The following is a 19461-nucleotide window of genomic DNA, read 5'->3' as shown; positions in this document are numbered from 1 at the left end:
TTTAAATCCACTTCACGTTCGTTTTCCTGCAACAAGAAGTCACAGAAAGTCAGATTCCTTCTTCTGTGAGCAGCGGAGGTGATCCGTCCGTCCAAGCCTCCAGGTGAGTAACCTGTGAGGTACACAAGGTACAGAGAGTTTAACATCAGATACACATTCATGCTGTAGTATTAACATTAGTACCGCACAACAACAGCAGCTGAGTCAGTTAGAAGAACACTAAAGAGAAAATGACACGAGAAAAAATAGAAACAGTAAATAAAACATAAACACATTTAAAGCGTTTAGACTGGATTAGAAAACCAAAGTGCAGAACTAAATAGAGAAACTCTTTTATATGAGACATCTGTGTGCTTTTGTTATTACAGCATTATATCATCTTCTACTTTATTCTATTGACTTTCCAGGTGTGTGTGTGTGTGTGTGTGTGTGAAGCATTAAGCTGTAGCGCGCTCGTGCTCACATTCTTCAGTTCAGTGACCCTCATTGAACCCGCACACGCTGTCTGTGGTGGTGCGTTCAGGGTCAGTAATATATTTTATGATGCAGCGGCCTCGAGCAAAACAGGTGTTTCATTATCAAATGAATTTAAAACTCAATCAGCTAAATGTCTGAAAAACGTGAAAAAACAGGTCAGAACATCTGTGTGTGTGTGTGTGTTTAATCCCTGGTGTGTGTGTGTGTGTGATGGCATGCAACACACACACACACACACACACACACACACACACGGTGGTGCTTTGGGATTAAACATCACTGTCTCATCTCAGATTACTCCTCTCTCTCTTGCATGGTGAGGGTTTTTGTTGCGTCTCTGATTTTATGTTTTATTGTGAAGCGAACAGAAATACATTTAAAATAAACTGCTGTTGTTACGACGATAAAACACTGAAAAGTATTAAATCTAATCCTCAAGAAACGCCTAACACACACACACACACACACACACACACACACACACACACACACACACACACACACACACACACACACACACACACACACACACAGATTAGAGGCCCAGATGGTGAAGGATGGATTTGTAAAGTGTGTGTTTGTATGTGAGCCAGACAACCTTTCATATATCTCCGTCTCTTCCTCAGGACGACGATACTCGTCCATGTCGTCCCCTCAGCAGCTGCAGGACAAAGGTACAGTAGAGTTTACAGTAGAGTTCTCTACAGTAGAGTTCTGTACAGTAGAGTTCTTTAGGTTTCTTGGAGAGCTCTGTAGGAATTTGTGGAATGTCCCGAGGAAACACAGAGGGTGGGACTCGGGACGCGTTTCCCGTCTGCTTGTTGCTGCCGACGACCCTCACTTCCTGTTCCGGGCCTCGGCTCTCGTTAGTGTTGAGACAGAGACACAGAGAAACACGATGACATGAAGGCAGAGATGGAGACGATCGGCTGATTGGTTGTGTAGAAACGTAGTCAAAGCGATGTAATACTGGAGTCTCAGTATTTAGTTAAGTTTAAGACACACACACATAAACAAGGATGCACAATGCTGCCATGGAGTCGGTTAATTGTTTGGCTGCACGAGCAGGTTTCTTCAGCCCATATTTGTTTATGGGTTTGCAGGATTAGCCGTTGACATGCAGCTCCTGTTTGCATTGAACCCGTGAATGTTCAGACAGCTGTCGCTGAATTAGTTTGAAAGAAAACTTTAAAACGTGACGATTCTCAGCCAAGTTCTGCAGGTAAAAGCAACAAAATGTCTGCGTGTACAGATGATGACCCAGAGAAGGATGACTTATCATTACCACGGTAATTAGAGGAATAATAACAAAGCGTCCACTCTCTCCACCTCCACCTCCTGCAGGCCAGCAGCTGCCACGTCAAGCCCAGGAAAAGAGCCCGATCCTGGGCTGAGAGAGCCAGCTAATGCCCCTACACCCCTTCGGTCCAGCCAACCATCCACCACACTGATCTGAAACACGCTATGACCACCTGACTGCCAATCAAAATGATGGCCTCGGTGGTCGTCGGAGGCAACCGGAGAAGGTCTCTCATGCTGAGAGGGGTGGACCCCGAGACCTGTATGATCGTGTTCAAGAACCACTGGTCACAGGTAACCGCCTCATCTAATCAATCAGCTAATCAACCAATCAGAGACATTCTGTCCCCCAGTGTCCTCAGTCTGTCCTGTTGTCCTCATAATGTTGGCAGAAACAGTGTGTGTGTGTGTGTGTGAATTACTGACCCAGACTTTGGCCCTTAAACACAGGATCCATTTAGAAACAAGCCTCTCTCTCTATGGCCGCCAGGAAAACACACACACACACACACACACACACACACACACACACACACACACACACACACACACACACACACACACACACACACACACACACACACACACACACACACACACACACACACAGATACTCCGTGTGTGTGTGTGTGTGTGTTGTCCTTGTCTGAAGCAAAGGTTAACACAAGTCCAGAGAGTGAATTACATTCTTCTGTGTGTCTCTTTTCATTCATGTATTCGTTCCTCCCACAGCGATCCGTTCTCTACTGTATCTTACATTTCTTATAGTGATGATTTAAGTCTTTGCTGTTTATAAGTATGAATATTAACGATGCAAAACCAAAATTCCACAGTTTTACAGGGGACGTTATGAGGCCTGTAATTTAGGTCCAATGTCCCGTCTCTCTCTGCTAGGTAGTGAAGATCCTGGAGAAACACGAGCCGGGTCGTAGCCTCGCGTTGAGCTTCCTCTCCGGCCACGGCGGCGGCGGCAGCGGCCCCGGAGCGCCGCGCCTCGGCCCCATCCCGGCCGACGAGGCCAGCGCCGTCCAGAACTACGTGGAACACATGCTCTTCCTGCTGATGGAGGAGGAGGCGGGCTACGGTAAGAGAGCAACAGAAGAAAACGTGCCATCGCGCCACTATCGTATTTGGTCTCATGCCTGTTTTGGCACAGGAGGAGCGATGGGTCCCATCCTGGAGTTCGTGGTCGTGGAGGGCGTGATGGAGAGGCTGTTCCTGTGGAGCCTGAGGAGACAGTTCACTGAGGACATGAAGCTGGAGCAGCTCAGGATGTACCAGATGCTTCTATCTCAGGCCAGGCAGCCTCTGCTGCACCACAAACCGGTTCTACGACCGCTCATGATGCTGCTGGCTTCCTGTGCCGGAGCTGGAACTGGTGAGTCGGTGGCCCGAGGTCCTTAAAGTAACTAATCAGTTTAACGACGTTGGATTCGGTTCAGCTGTCTAAAGGCATCTAATCTGTCTTAAGTTGTTAACAAGGAAGTGCTTTCAAATGCTGCAGGTGTAGCTGGTAAGATGTTTAAGCAGTTACCTGGGTAGTTAATCACCTGAACCCCCCCTCCCCCCCCCCCCCCCCCCCCTCCAGACAGCGGCGGCGTGGTGGAGGCGGAGCTTGTCCTCCTGTTGAACCAGCTGTGTGTTGCTCTGGTCAAAGATCCCTCAGTGCTGGAACTGTTCTTCCACACCAGTGAGGACCAGGGAGCCGCCAACTTCCTGCTCTTCTCCCTGCTCATACCATACACACACAGGTATACACACACACACACACACACACACACACACACACACACAGGTATACACACACACACACACACACACACACACACACAGGTATACACACACAGGTATACACACACACAGGTATACACACACACAGGTATACACACACACACACACACACAGGTATACACACACAGGTATACACACACACACACACAGGTATACACACACACAGGTATACACACACACACAGGTATACACACACACAGGTATATACACATACACACACACACGTTGTACCTGCTGCACGCACAGAGGGACACACACACACACACACACAAGTAGATATACAGTATACAAATATATGACATGCCGTATATACACAGGTAGTGTACACACACACACACAGGTGTGGTGTACACAAGCTGACGCACACATTTGTTGAACCCACAGAAGTACACACAGTACCCAAACACAGGTATATGCACATACATAGGACACACACACGTATATGGTGCATAAACAAATATGTTGCATGCACAAACAGTATATATACATATATATACACACACATATATATATATATATTCAAACTCTATTATCTCTCTCTCGCTCAGACAGGGTTCTGTCGGTCAGCAGGCCAGAGACGCTCTGCTGCTCATCATGTCTCTGTCGGCCTCCGATCCCCGAGTCGCCCTGCACATCGCCGAGAACACGTTCTTCTGTCCTGTGAGTACACAAACATGAACCGAACTACAGACGGACGACGTCACGTCGACGCTCGAGGTCAGATAGTTTGCGTCCTTCGTCACCGAACCTCGACGGTTCATTCCCAGACGGCCGAAGGAGACGACGTCTCACGGTCGTCTGCTCGTCTGGAAATGTGAAGGACTTGTTGAGGATCAGCGTCGCTCAGTCGATGTGGATCACAGAGATCAGCGCGCTGCTAACACGACCAGAGGCTAACAGGGTTTAGTCTTTAACGTTCATGCCAATAAAACTCATTTAATTTAAAAAAACAAACAAAAAACAATGTTGCTAAAGCATCAACATTAAAAACGTAAAGTTATATTAATAATAACACAACATTGTTATATGATTATATATATATACAGTATTACAATTACATGCTATTTTCTGAATTCATAATACTACAACAAATATAAATATTGCAATACTTTCCTCAGTAAATCACTATTGTTTCACCTCCTTTGGCAATAGACTTAAAAGACATTTATTTGAAAGAGCATTTCTTTGAGATTGCCTCTTTAAATACATTTCTACACATTTGAGGAATTTAAAGTATTCTGAGATAAACCTGAGCAGAGCTGCTGGTTCACGTCCTGCAGCTTCCACATTCTTCTCAAGAAGTGAGTTTCTCTGAGTGTGTGAGTGACATTCTCCTCCTGACATGAGGAGTTGTAACGCTTTACCAGAGTAAGAGCTTTGACTCAGATTTAGTTTTTATTTTCATGATTGAGCTGTTTGAATGAGTTTCGGTGCAGCGGATGAATCCGTTCCTCTATTCATTCATTACTCTGCATTGTAATCTCATTATCACGAGTTATGCAATAAACTAATGAGCTCACACTGCGTCCTCGGGAGAGTTAGAGAGCGGCTGAGATACGCTGTACGACCACAGCGGTCCGTTCAACACCGAGCTGCTGGAGATGTGGAGCCGGTGGAGACAGAAGAAGAAACAACCAGGAAACACAGACTCAAACCATCTGAATCTGGTTTTCAGGGAAGTCAAAGTAATAAAGATATGAAATACAGCATTGTGGAGAAAGCAAAGAAAAAGAATAAATACAAAAATCAATTAACATTTATATAAAAGAATGTATAAACATATAATGTATACATATTGATCCCGATATTTAACTTCTGTACTATTTCATGTCTGAAATTCAAATTTTTACTTATTTTACATTTTCATTGCCATCGTGCACATGACAACAAATAACTAACAACTTAAACTTAAACCCAACAACAACAATAACAACGACAACAATAATAATAATAATGATACAAAATATGAATTAAATAAAAAAACATGGAAATGTTAAAAGACTACAACCAGCGGCTCTATCAGGCTGCACTTATACTCAACAGCGCTTTGAGCTAAATGCTAACGATTGGAAGTTTAGCATGCTAGCATGCTATCGTGAGCTAATTAGCACAAAGGCTTTAGAATGAATGTATAATCATTGCAAACCCTAGAGACCCGTTGCTAACACGGCTAAAAACTCCTGATGAATAAATAAATAAAGACTATAGAAAGATAAAAAGCATGCTGCTTACATCACTGCAAGTTTCTGCTTTTACTGTCTGTGTGTGTGTGTGTCTCTGTGTGTGTGTGTGTGTGTGTGTGTGTGTGTGTGTCAGATTTAAGCCCATGTAACCACACTCTGACCTCAATCTTCATGCAGAGAGCAGATTAGTAAATCAGGGTGAGATTGGCTCGTACACAGAGAGGGATTAGTAAGTCTGCACGTGATTGGACGGTTGCCCGATTGTTAGTGAGACTCAAGACTGCAGCTGTTGTTGTTTATGTTGTTTATGTTGTTGTTTATGTTGTTTATGTTGTTGTTTATGTTGTTTATGTTGTTGTTGTTGTTGCTCTGCATTCCTTCTTATTCCGTCTTTTATTCAAGGAATCATTTAGGATTTTCTGGGAAACACTTGTTTGCTTCAATGCAGAAAGATGAATGATGCCGCTCTCGTTTTCTTACTGTAAATATAAGGCTACAGTCGGTTAGCTTAGCTTAGCATAAATAATGGAAACAGCTAGCCTGACTCTGTCCAAAGGTCACCATTACCAGCAGCGCTAACCAGTACATAAATCAAAGTGTGATGTGCGGATGTTTCCAGCCTTTATGCTAAGCTAAGCTAACCACTGACGGCTGTAGCTTCACATTCACGGTGACACAATGCTGAACTATTCCCTTAATGGATCTGTAAGTTCATTAATGATGTTAAATGAATCAATGAAACACTTTAAAGCTTTATTCTCTGCTATTTATGGAACGAGCGTCACTAATCTGCACTGCAATTTCATTTTCACATAAGCTTGTGTGTGTTCATGAGTGAATGTTTGTGTGTGTGTGTGTGTTTACCTCACCTGTATCCATCTTACCTGTGTGTGTGTGTGTGTGTGTGTGTGTGTGTCTACAGGTGCTGGCCACAGGTCTGTCCGGTCTGTACTCGTCTCTTCCGGCCCGGCTGCAGGTTTACAGTGAAGACTGGCACTGTCTGGACCAGGCCGACTGGCAGCAGGTAACCATGATGACCACACAGTGAGTGAGTGAGTGAGTGAGTGAGTGAGTGAGTGAATGGATGGATGGATGAATGAGTGAACAGAAAAGAGGTTCCGTGAGTGAATAATAAAAGGATTAATAGCTGACGATCTCTTTGAGTGAATTACTATACTGTGGATCTGATGACGGCGATACATGAAAACTTAAGGAGTTGAGTTATTAGAATTCATCCTGATGGGAACATGAATGTGTGAACTAAACTTCCTCCTGAAGTTGTTGAGATTATTTCACTCAAAACCACATAAATGTAACCTCATGGTGGCGCTAGAGGAAAACTCAGAGGATCAGTAAATTCAGTAGGATTCATCCTCTGGGGAACATGAATGTTTGCACCAAAACTCATGTCAATCCATCCAATAGTTGTTGAGATATTTCAGTCTGAAACAACCCAAAAGATTGTTTCCCAGCATTTATTTTCTCCTCCAGAAGATAATATTTAAAACCAATTAGTTGCCTTCTGGTCTCTCTTTCTGCACCTCTGCTCCTAAAGTAAACTAAGAAATAATAGAATAGAAATAATAGAATTTTCACGAGGAAACGGATGGCAAAATATTATATTTTAAGAGTCAAAACGACACGAATCAGCTGGGTAACGTGATCTATTAGCAGTAAACAAAATGCATTAAACTTACCTTCAGCAAAGCAAACGGCACAGAAGAGAAACATTGATAGAAATAACTCACCATTAAATGATGAATACAATTCACAAATGCAAATTGTAAATAAGAATCAATAAAGTGCGTTTTTAACTCAGTACACCAGCAAGCCTAAAACATGAATGACTAAATCTAAATATTAATGAACGAGAGCATAAATAAATAAATAAAAGGCCGACCGACGTCACTCCTACCTGGTGTTTGGGTCCACAGGTTCCAGCTCTCGTCCACTTCCTGCACTCCCTGGACTTCTGCAGCGCTGTTACCAAGGTAAGGTAACACACACACACACACCCACACACACACACAATGATTGATGCTACAGCCAGCTGTCCGTCTCTCAGGTGGCTCATCCCTCCATCCGGTCTCAGCTGCTGGGTTACATCTACAACGGCTTCCTGGTGCCGGTCCTGGCTCCTGCTCTGCACAAGGTACGAAGACTCGTTGCTATTGGCTAACGTGTTGATCGGCGATGCTGATTGGATGTTTCAAAGTTAGTAATGTGCAGCCACAGAGCTCGATTGGGTCCACATATTTGAACGAGACTTTGAGGCTTTTATTTTGAAGTCCTCTTTAGACGTAGTTTAGTAGATGGAGAACAAAAAGGTGTTCAATGGTTCAACCAGACAACTGAAAGAGACAAAGATCCTCTGAGCGGAGAAGAAAAACAACTTCCTGTTTCAGTGTCAAGAGTTTCACAATAAAAGCAGCCGAAACCAAGCTGGAATTAACTCGATAGAAGGTTAAGGTGTAATTGAAATATCAGTTGAACTAATCACAGTTTAAGCCTCTTTAAATCAATATTTACAGTTTAATAATGAAACTAATTCAACATCAAGTTCAACAGGATTCTGTCCTCTGACTCTGTGAGGAAGTTTGAATTATTTATTATTACATTTGGTGTCTGACCTACACAGTTTGTATCTGTTAGACTAGTAAAAGTAAAGAAGCAGCACGTGGTTTAAACGCTTCACGCTTCCATAAACGTTAATGTGAGCGTTGACGTGCAGCTGACGGTGGAGGAGGTGATGACCACCACGGCCTACCTGGATCTGTTCCTGCGCTCCGTCTCAGAGCCCGCCCTCCTCCAGAGCTTCCTGTCCTTCATCCTGCTGCACGCGCACGACAACGTGCACATCCTGGACACGCTGGTCAGCAGGGTCAACACACCTTTCCAGGTAACGCACGTTTCTTCTTCCGCTTCTTCTTCTCCTGTTTCTTCTTCCTCCTCCTCCTCCTCCTCATCTTCATCACCTCTTCATGCTTCGTCGCTCCTAATGAGATGAACCTTTAACCGTTTGCGTGTCCTTCAGTTGGGCACGGTGTCGCTGGCTCTGTTCAGGACTCTGATTGGTCTCTTCTGTGAAGACGTCATGCTGCAGCTCGTGTTCAGGTCAGTCTCTCTGAACGTAAACGACAAACACGAGGTATTCGATGTTGCTTCAAGAGAACCAACGGTGCTCGTAGTAACTCATGTTTCGGCAGTGATGCATGCTGGGACTGAGCGGCGTCCGTGTGTCCTCAGGTATCTGATTCCCTGCAGCCACCTGAGCGGGAAGCAGCGCTCGTCCCTAAAGCGGAGGGACTGTTGCTCCTCCGGCGCCGCCTCCTTCCTGCTCCTCTTGCCTTCCTGGTGTCCCGGGAACCTCCTCCCCGTCACCACACACTCCGAGCACATCCACTGGCCCAAAGCAGCAGGTCGGTATCATTCAACGTACACATGGAAGTACTGTCTTAGCACGTGCTATCACGCTAACTTTAACCTTTCTGTCTGCGTCAGATCTGTCAGTATCAGACAGCGTTGGTTACTATCGGGGCTCAGACTTTCTGACGGATGTAAACTACCTGCACTACCTCTGGGACGCCCGGCAAGCCATCTCCACTGCCCTCAGGTTAGTGCGTCCTCACCTCCTCCACCATGGAATCAGGGGACGGACTACAGATCGACCTGTTTAGATGCTACTGATTGGAGTCATTAATGGTTATTATTTCGTAGTTCTGGCCATATTTCTGTTGTTGGCATAACATATTACTCATTGTCAGAAGGATTCGTCCTCTTGGGGACTTGAATGTTTGTACCAAATTTTATGGCACTGCATCCAGTTTTTGTTGCGTGAGTGGTGAATCGACAGACAGATGATCCGTTCATCCAAATAAGATATGATTTTATATGTCCAGCATCTTCAGTTCTGATGAGTTTTGTTTTGTCTGCAGGGCTTGTCGGCTCTGGTCGTCTCCGTATGACGGGGTCGACCCTCCACCTCAAGACTACCGATCGTACACACCCGGGGACGACCTAGAAGACGAGGACGAGATCGTACGGCGAGTCAACAGCGACTCCATCTACTCTGTCGTCATCGCTCCTCCGCCCTCAGCCCTCTCTCCGACGCCGTCCTCCTCAGATACCGTCTCCACGAGCAACCGGGCAGGACGAGCCAGCTCCGCCGTGGAGCTGGAGTGGGACGACATTTTTGCAGACGACGATCCCTCTTCGCCAGCGTTGACGGACGTTGTGACCGCGGAGGTCGACAGATGCGTCTCGACACCTCAACACATCCAGGAGATGCGACGCACCGCGACCAAGCTGGTGCGTGGCTCATACGTGGAGGAATCAGAGTTCGAGGACGACGTTCTGGTCTACAACCTAGTCGCCCAGAGGGAAACGAAGGCGGCCATTTTGGAGCGAATCATGGCGGCAAACCGGCGGGCACGCGGGGGCATCTCAAGCGGCCAGCAGGTGTCGACAGCGGCGGCGACGACGACGATAACAACAATGTTTACGACAACGGGAAAGACCGTCATGGAAACGGTTAACAGTATAATGTCGACAAGGAGGAGCGAGGACGGAGGGAAGGAGATGGGGAGAAGGACGGAGGAAGGAGAAGATGAGATAAAGAGGATGGATGTACAAGGAGGATGTCAGTTTTTCACCAACGGCTTTAATGCTCAGAACCGCATCATCGACGAATGCGGTGATACCGACAAAGACAACAAGACATTTAGGCAAAACCCGAGTGACTTTGAAGCTGCTGTCAATCACGAACATCGCAAAACACAACATCCCACGCCATGTTTAGCGACTTTACCCAATGAGCCACGTGACCCTTTGGCGACCGATGCAAAGTCTCCAAGTCCGCCCGGCAACAGAGTCGCCAACAACGATGACTTCCTGTCCCGATACCACGAGCTCATGCTCTCTTTAGGGGTGGACCCGGACTGTGACGACGTCACAAACGACATCAACACTTTCAGGAGGCGGGTGCGAGTGCTGAGGCAAAAACTGGAAGAAGAGGAGGAGTCCTTTTTCAGCTCCTCGTGGGATGACGGAGAGGAGGAAGAAGGAGAGGAGGAGGCGATGGAGGAAGTGGAAGAGGAAGGAGAGGAGAGGAACGGTAGCAGTAAGAAAGGCAGCAGGAGGCATGGAGTTCCCTTTACAGGTCTGTGTTTTCAACCACGACTGAATAAGGTGTTGAAGTGAGTAGAGAAGCATCCTGGAGCACCTTGAAGGGGCTTTGTTGTTTCCTCAAATATAACGAGCTAACAGAAATGAAAAGTGGAGCAATTGAAAAGTCGGCCATCAAAAAGAGGAGGCAGACACAATGTAAATGTAAAGATAGCTGTTTAACAATGCAGCAGAATAACCAATCATTTCTTAATGCTCTACTCTGGTGACCCAAAGTCAACATAGAAGGATTATGCAAATATCATACAAGTGTGAATCCAACTGTTGCCGCGCAGAAACCTTATTTGATGAAGACTGTAAGTTGAAGAAACGTTTGTAGAGCTTCATTCATTCTGTTGGCAGTAGAAAGAAGTTGCACATATTCTAATTTACTGAGATATATTCTGTAGTTAACAACAGTTGGTTAACATTTTACTTGGTGACCCGTTAAAAGCCCACCCACCCAAAGACAGTGACTTAAAGAAGAATACATGAAGTAATTAAGAGGAAAATGTCAGATGTCCAAAAAACAATAAAGAGCTGCATCGCTGTCAGGTCATCACAGTTGAAATCACTTCATTACTGAATAATCACTTTTATTGGTTCACTAACCTGCAGGTCCGTTCATCAGCGTGCTGTTGTCCCGCCTCGAGAACCTCCTGGAAAACTCCATCGCCGTGAACCTGCTGGTGACGGGCATCCTGGCCCAGCTGGCGTCGTACCCGCAACCTCTTCTGAGGTCCTTCCTGCTCAGCACCGACGCTCGCGACCAGCCCAACGTACGCACACTGCACCAGGTAACATCCACGCGTCATGTACGTCCGATGCCAATGTTTCAGGCCTCTAAATGATAACGACGCGGACGCCTTTATTCTCGTAGGTGTTGGTGTCGGTGCACGCTCAGATTGAGCGCTACGTGGCGGCCAGGCCAGACTTCCCCGCCCTGGTCACTCAGGCCTGGAGGTTCTTGTTGGCTAAAGACCAAGACAGCAAGTTTAGAGGTTAATGAACACACACACACACACTTTACAAATCCTACTCAGGCGGTAACCTCCGGTTCTGCCGAGTGCCAAAACCCTGCATTCTCTCTAACGGCCACCAGGGGGCGACTCCTCTGGTTGTATAGAAGTCTATGAGAAAATGACTCTACTTCTCTCTTGATTTATTACCTCAGTAAACATTGTAAACATGAGTTTATGGTCTCAATCTCTAGTTTCAAGTCTTCTTCAATACAGCATGATGTTCATTTAGTAAATGATGGTCCATTTAGAGTCACACAGACCATAAAGCAGGGGATGCTTTAGGGGCGGGGCTACACAGTGATTGACAGGTCTCTACCACGGTCTTGGAGCCGTATGGCTTTTTGTTGAGGGAACCAGTGATGCTAACTTCCTGCTGGCAAACTAAACTGCATGAATTCAAGGTTGTATATTTTCAGACACAGTTTGTGGATCTTTGTCTGAAGTTTCTTGTCACGCTCGTGTCCCAGAGTGCCTCCAGTCTCGGGGCGGAGACATCATCCTGGACCCGTCTCCCCCCAACGGCTCCGTGAGGACCGCGCTGGCCTTGCCTCCTCTCGCCGTCCTGCCGCCATGCCCTCCCATCCCCCCTCAAGCCAAGAGCCGAGTGTTCGCCATCGTCCTGTTTGGCGAGTTCCTGAAAGAGCTGGCCGCCATCGCCCAGGAGCACAGCGTCGCACTTGAATCCACCTCGGAGGAGTGACTCACCGCCCCCGTCCGGCTTTAAATATCTGAGAAACTACCAAGCACAGAACATGCAACACGAATGATATTACAGTAAAATATTTACATGTACAGTATGTTTATATTTCTAGCAGTACTTGAATATTTTCTTGTGTGAATACGGATGATATTTATATGTTGATGAATATTATTATTTTGAAGAGAAATCAAGTTTTCTATATATTTGTGGGATCAGTGCAAATAGTTTTCTACCATGTTTTCTGAAATCTTTGCACTTACTTCTTGATACGGAACAAATGTTGGTTATTTAAGCGTTTTATTATTATTTAGTGTTATTTCAAAATGCCTGAGCGGCCATTTTAATCAACCTCATGCTAGTATGAAAATAAAAGTAAGCTTAATCAAACACATTAAAGTGACTTTACAGCAGATGTTCTAAACATGTATCAACACGTTAACTTGTCTTCTAGCTATAGCTGCTCGGGATAAAGTTTTGGAAATTCAATTTGGAAATTTAGACGCAAACCAGATGTTGTTCAGAATGTTACGTTTTGAAAAGAAAAGCTTTACCTGCTCAACTTAATCCCTCATTGGAATCATTGTTCATGCTTTAACAAGCTACTTCCCTCTTGTTGCTCCAAAATGTCTTCCTTTTTTTAATTTAGAAATAATACACAGCATGCGATAGTTGCCGATTGCAACCAGCTGAAGCTCCTCCGCTCACTCCTCGCTTTACAAGGCTACAGATCGAGAGCCGCAGAGTGCAAAACCGTGGTAACGCAGTAACGCTTTTATAGTTTGTAGACAACGATGACGTAAGTGTTAGCAACGAAGTTTGGCAACAAAAGTGCGGTGGAGTGCAACAGCTTGACGCGTGTTCTGGTTGTCGGCTGTAAACGGGTTCACGATGAGACTACTTTAGCAGAGGAGGTCAACCGGCGGCTCACGTTACCGCAGTTTCACAAGCGTGGAGAGAACTACGGTGGCCTTCAGGTTACCTAAAAATATATGTGTTTGGTTTGTCCTTTCTGGGCTACCGTAGAACGTGGCGGTGCAACGTGGCGGACCCCGCCACTCGCTTCCAATGTAGATATGAAGGGCTCATTCCAAGCTACCGAAAACACAAGGATCCTTAGTTTCAGGTGTTTAAACACGTAGTTATGAATATTATATTATTATATATTCTAATAACAGATCCCCTGACATGCTACACACTGGCCCTTTAATTTAATGTCTGGATTTTAAACAAACTAAAAAAGAGAAGCTCTTTCTCAACTGATTTTTACAGCACTTTGAACCGGATGTGTGACGTTTTATTACCTACGATGAAAAAGATGAAAGGGGAAGAGTATCTGTGATTGATTATGTCAACCTGTTTATGTTTTCCTGTTGTGTCTTTATCCACAAACACACACACACACACACACACACACACACACACACACACACACACACACACAGTAATGTCGAAGCCTTACTTTAACCAACACTGATATTTTAGTGCAAGAAACCAAGATGCAAAAAAATGAAATGAATCTAAATTCTTATGCAATTATCAGATGTTGATTTTTCTCATGTGCACTTCTATCAATGTGCATTTCCTTGTTTTTAGTGTAAAGTGTGTGATGTGTTTTTTTGTCATGCTTCTACGGCGTTCGCTCAGGTCGAGTGGGAAATCAGACGTCGTTCAGCAGATACGGTAGAAAATACTTTTCTTCTTAAAACACTAAAAAAGTTTCCAGCAACTGCTTTTGCCGAATTTGATGCGACTGCAGCCTTCACACTACCAGCCTCTCTGCACAGTGCACACTGTGCTACCATGGAGACGTTATGGGATGCACTGCCGTGTGTTGATGCTGCTGCCTGCTGGTGAACCAGCGGGGCCACGTTTCTGCTCTTTACTGTCTCTCGTCTCTGCTTTTGGAATCAATTATTGCCAAAATGCCGTAAAAATAATAAAACTGACTTTGATAATCTGATTTTCAGAAAACATCCTGGAGATGTGTTTGTTTGTCTCTTGTTGTATTTGTTATTAATTACAAGATGCATTAATTTAAAAGGGTTCCTAAATGTATTTGGCTCCTGTCCAGTGAAAACCTCGTATCTCCAGATGTGTTGATGCTGAATGTTTGTGATAAACTGAAGAATGAAGTGTTTCCTTTATGTGTTGATAAAATCCTCCTTCTTCTTCTTCGGCTAAATAAACTCTTTAAAAAGCCTCTTAGATCAGCTGAAAAATACATCGTCACATACATGTTTGTTCTCTTTAGAGATACGAGGTTCTCACAGGACGCTACAAACACATCATCTTATAGAATATGATGCATTGATGAAGATTGAACTAGTTTAAAAACATGCAACATACACATTCATGCAGCAGGAATATTAATCCAGAAACCAGATTAAACAGGAAAACATTTTACTGAATAATCGATATGTTTACTTTAAGTACATTTTACTGAAATATTTACATACGTATCTTTACTTACAAGCATGGTTTTGAATACTGAACACTTGTAGTGGAGTATTAGTACTTCTACTGCAGTCAAATATTGCTGTCTGCAGGGTGGAACACTACTCTTTGATACAAGTACTTCAATATAAATCAAAAAGATATCAGCTAAGACGGCAAGTCAGTCTCCTCTTTGAGAAACTGTGGTGAGCTAGTTCCTGTGTTGGTAACCTGATTATACATCCAGGTTACACAGACGGCACAGACGGCACAGACTCGGTAAACGTTGCTGTTTTTCAACGTTTGGAGGAGAAGAAGAGGAGGACAGGAGGTGATGATGATGATGAAGGTTTACCTGCTGATATGGGTTCTCGGTGAGTCAGAGAAAGAACTGTTTGCTCTGAAATATCTCTGCTTCATTGTAACACAAGAATCTTATTTTAGTCTGGATCAGTGAGGTAAATCTGAAGTATTGTTACTTTTTCATTGATTGATTTGATTCACAAACAGTAAACCAGTAACCATCCAGCTTCCATATCAAGTCTTCTTTTATTTTGCTGCTTTCTCTGTTTGCGTCTGTAGGTTTATCTCAAATCCACCAAAAGTTACCATCACATAATGCCTCATTAACATATTTAAACATAACATTTTCATAGAACTTGTAACACAATAAATCCTCCTCTTAGTGCGAGTGATGAAGTGGTGAAGCTTCATGGTGATCTCTATGAGTTCATGTGTTAACTCTTCACCTGTAGAGTCTCTAAACGTCTGTAATGAACTAAACGTCTCTTTAAAGGACGTTTTCTCTGAATGAGTTTGTTCTCAGACTCTGATGATAAATCTCCTTCAGCAGCTCTTACACACCAAACTCTACACGTTCATTCCTCTCTATGTGCTGAAGGTTCACACATCACTCACACACTCATTTATACTACATCTCCTCTTTAAAAACCTTTGACTCTAATATGTCAACAAAAGAAAACAAGAATTATGAACATCTTTATCCAATGTTCAGATTTATGTTCTGGATAAACAAAACTAAATTCTGTTTATTTTTCAGACTTCTCACTTATCATTTTCTGGGACTCTGGAAACGTCCATGAAACTACTCACAACTGACGTAATAACTTATTCTCGCTGTGACAAGCGGCCATAAGCAGACATGCTTTGTATTGAGGGGTCACAAACCCAAAAAGCTAACATTGTTGTGGCATTTTAACACACTTTGATTGTTCTTCCTGTAGGTGCTGCAGCTGTTTTATTAAGGGGAGACGATGATTATGATAACTCGGATTTTTCAGCATCTGGCAGCGGTGAATTCGACCTATTCATACCTGAAAACTGGACACTCACACCTCCATGGCTAGTTAAAAATGACTGGTCCTCTCTTTCTTCCTCAGGTAACCTCAATCCACTCTGGTCCATGATCACTCATTTGTTTTATTAATGTCAATACTATGATAACTAACGTAGCCGATCCGTCCAACTCTTTAAGATGGACTTGGGGGAAGTTTACAGGTAAAGTTGAAAATAGAAACAATAAAGTTTAAAACAAAATCAAACCCCTGTTCTGCTTATCCAAGTATGTATTTCTAAAATAAGCTTTATCATACTGTAATATAAGAGTATGTTGATAGAGGAAGTAATATGCCATGCGTGGAGATGTGGATTGTAAAGGAGCAGCGTTTAGCTTGGTGGATCGGTGTTTTACATTCATCTTAAACCATAATAGATTCTTTGGCCACAATCACAGTCGCATTAAAAAGCGAGAAAAATTCATTGGTGTTTTTGCAGAATTCTCCAGTGTCTACGTTCTCGTCAACCATACATTTTATTTGCCACATGCATTTGAGCTTAGATTTCCAAACGGAGTAAGTTGTACCAATCACTTTTATTTAACTTCCTGAATTTTCTATATTACAGTTAGCAGCTGGCTGGCTTGGAGTGCACCTTTGCCCCTTCAGTAACTCTTTCTGTGATGAAATGTGGTACAACTCTGAGAACAAAATGTCAGAGAAACCAAAGCTTGTGATTAAATAGCACTAGCATTTTTCTGGCTTGCTAGTGTGTTAGCTGTTAGCTTACCAGCTCCTAGAGCCAAATACAGGTAAACCTTGCTGTGCCACTTTCTGGTGTAACTGGGCCTTTTACTCATTCATAACATGTTCTGTACCTCATGTTGTTACATTTGCATGGCTCACCTGTCGTCTCTCTCTACCTACAGATGCAACAAACACCACCACGGACTCTTCTTCCTCCTCCACAGCTAGCCTCCACCCGCTCTGTCTGCCCTATGTTCTCTTGCTTCTGTTCATGTTAGCATATTAAAATAGCATCTTCTTTAATGACAGACTTAGTGAATACACTTTTATCTCTGAATGTCTTTATTTTATCCAGCCAGGATATGATTTTGTTCGCATTGCTTGCTGGAGTTTTTGCGATGTGTCTATATGCAGATGATGCTGCTCGTTATCTTTAATTTGCTTCCGATGTTCATTGTAAAGTAACTAAAGTGAAAATGTTTAAAAAAACTTATGAGCAAAAATGTTTGATCAATAAACTTTGATATAATTAATAATAATAACGTTTTTATTTTGTTGTGGGTTTCAATAGAGCAGGTCCATGACCTTTGGGTACTGGAACTAATTTCAGTGTTTACTTAATTATTATGGTTTTTACTTACTAAATTAATAATAATTCAATATGAAATACGATCTTCAATTGATTTCACACCGGAATAGAGCAAGAACAGCGGTCCCCTTGGTGAAAGTCCTTTGTTTGTTTCGTGGTATTGCTGCTTTTACTTTACATAAGTGTGGGATCTGAGTACTTCTTCCTCTAAAATCTGACATATTCCACTGGTGCTGCTGTTGACATCACATCTTGGCCAGTTATCCAAAGATAGAAAAAAACAAAAAACCTAGATGTTTTAGCTTTCTTAACTTGTCGAGAAGTAAGACATTCTTAGACTGATCTGAAATCAGTGAAATCTTTAAAGATAAATACAGCTGGTTTTCAATAGCTTTTAGAGGAAGTCTGCCAAATGTAGTTGCAGGGGTGTCACGATGCCGTTTGTCTGCACTGTATGTTGTGGCTGCAAACATGACAAAGTGAAGCTACTGAGGTGGGAAGCCAAAAACTGAGCTAGCATCCTGTGTCAATCTGGAGCTAGCGCTGCGGTTGATTACTCAGTTCCTGAATACTGACAGATACCGAGAAAGAATAAGAGGGTAGAGAGACATAGAGAGTGTAGTAGAGGGAGAGAGAATGAGGGTGGGTCTAGATGTTGAGACCAAGAGGGGGGAGAGAGGAAAGGTTAGGGTAGAGAAAAAACATACAGTAGCCGGAAAGGACATAAGAAATAGCAAGAGGAAGAAGGATAAAAGTGAGCTGGCTTTGTTCAAGGGTTCGTCATCATTTCAACACGTTCTCACTCCCAGCTTGTCACATACGGACGCTTGGTCAGGACGTCACTTTTTAACTCAATGTGTACTCCGATATACTTCATTCATTATCTTTCTCTTATCTAGGGTTGAGTTGAAGGGCAGCAGGCTATTCTCTCCCCAGCAACGTTTTCCAGGGTCTTCCTGGGGAACCCAAGGCGTTCTCAGGCCAGATGAGATATATAACCTCTCCAGCGTGTTCTGAGTCTACCTTTGGACCTAGAACCTGATGGACATGGCAACCTCTAAGGGGAGGCGTCCTAATCAGATGTTGAACCTCCTCAGCAGGTCTCCTCCGCCGCGAAGGCGCATCGGCTCAACTCTGAGCTCCTCGACCTGACCTCTAATGCTGAGCCCAGTCTCCCTACGAATGAAGCTCATTTCAGCCGTTTGTAATGTGTCGGCACCACAAAAACAATTCCCATCGAATGTGGTGGAAGAGTCAACCACTTAAAGTTTAGTTAAGAACATAACTTTACAATAACCCAACAACACAGTTTAGACTACAACCACTGGTCCTGTGGTTGAAGGTCTTGTGTTTGTTTGACTCATCCGTCCACCCAGACCTCCACCCTGCATAGAGCTTTTAGTTTTTTATATTACACCACCCAACTGTCTTCTTTCCACCTGCGTCCATTAGAGGAAGCAAATATGATGCTAGAGGGGTACGTGGAGCGCCACGGTTTGAAACATTGCCCTATTTGACGAGTTAAAGTGAGAACGGGTTGAAACAGGAAAGAGTTGAATTCCCACAAAGTTGGAAAAACATCGTATCATAGTACTACTGTTCTGTGTCCACATACTTTTGGCCATCTAGGATTAGAACAGACAAAAAGCAAGAGAAGAAGAGTGAGAATAAAGCAAAGAAGGAAGGGAGGCAAAATGTGAGTTGTAGGTGGGATGAGAGACACAACAAGAGAGAGGAGAGGGGGAGGAGGTTGAGAGAGAGA

General features: G+C 43.8%; 1 protein-coding gene across 1 annotated transcript; it reads left to right on the top strand.

Moving 5' to 3' along the window:
- Positions 1–1965: 1965 nt before the first annotated feature.
- Positions 1966–12979, top strand: LOC306714517 (FHF complex subunit HOOK-interacting protein 1A-like; the record flags this gene model as incomplete). Its single annotated transcript, XM_079184560.1, has 15 exons — positions 1966–2070; positions 2671–3154; positions 3365–3527; positions 4116–4227; positions 6673–6774; positions 7685–7741; positions 7816–7902; positions 8482–8649; positions 8785–8864; positions 8997–9169; positions 9252–9363; positions 9686–10908; positions 11532–11710; positions 11794–11914; positions 12403–12979. The coding sequence occupies 15 exons, from the start codon at positions 1966–1968 to the stop codon at positions 12633–12635; spliced, it is 3399 nt and encodes a 1132-aa protein (XP_079040686.1). The 3' UTR covers positions 12636–12979.
- Between the last annotated feature and the right edge of the window lie 6482 nt (positions 12980–19461).

Source organism: Pholis gunnellus, assembly GCF_910591455.1.
Source record: "Pholis gunnellus genome assembly, chromosome: 23".
Classification (NCBI taxonomy): domain Eukaryota; kingdom Metazoa; phylum Chordata; class Actinopteri; order Perciformes; family Pholidae; genus Pholis; species Pholis gunnellus.
This window is presented reverse-complemented; position numbering and strand designations above follow the sequence as displayed.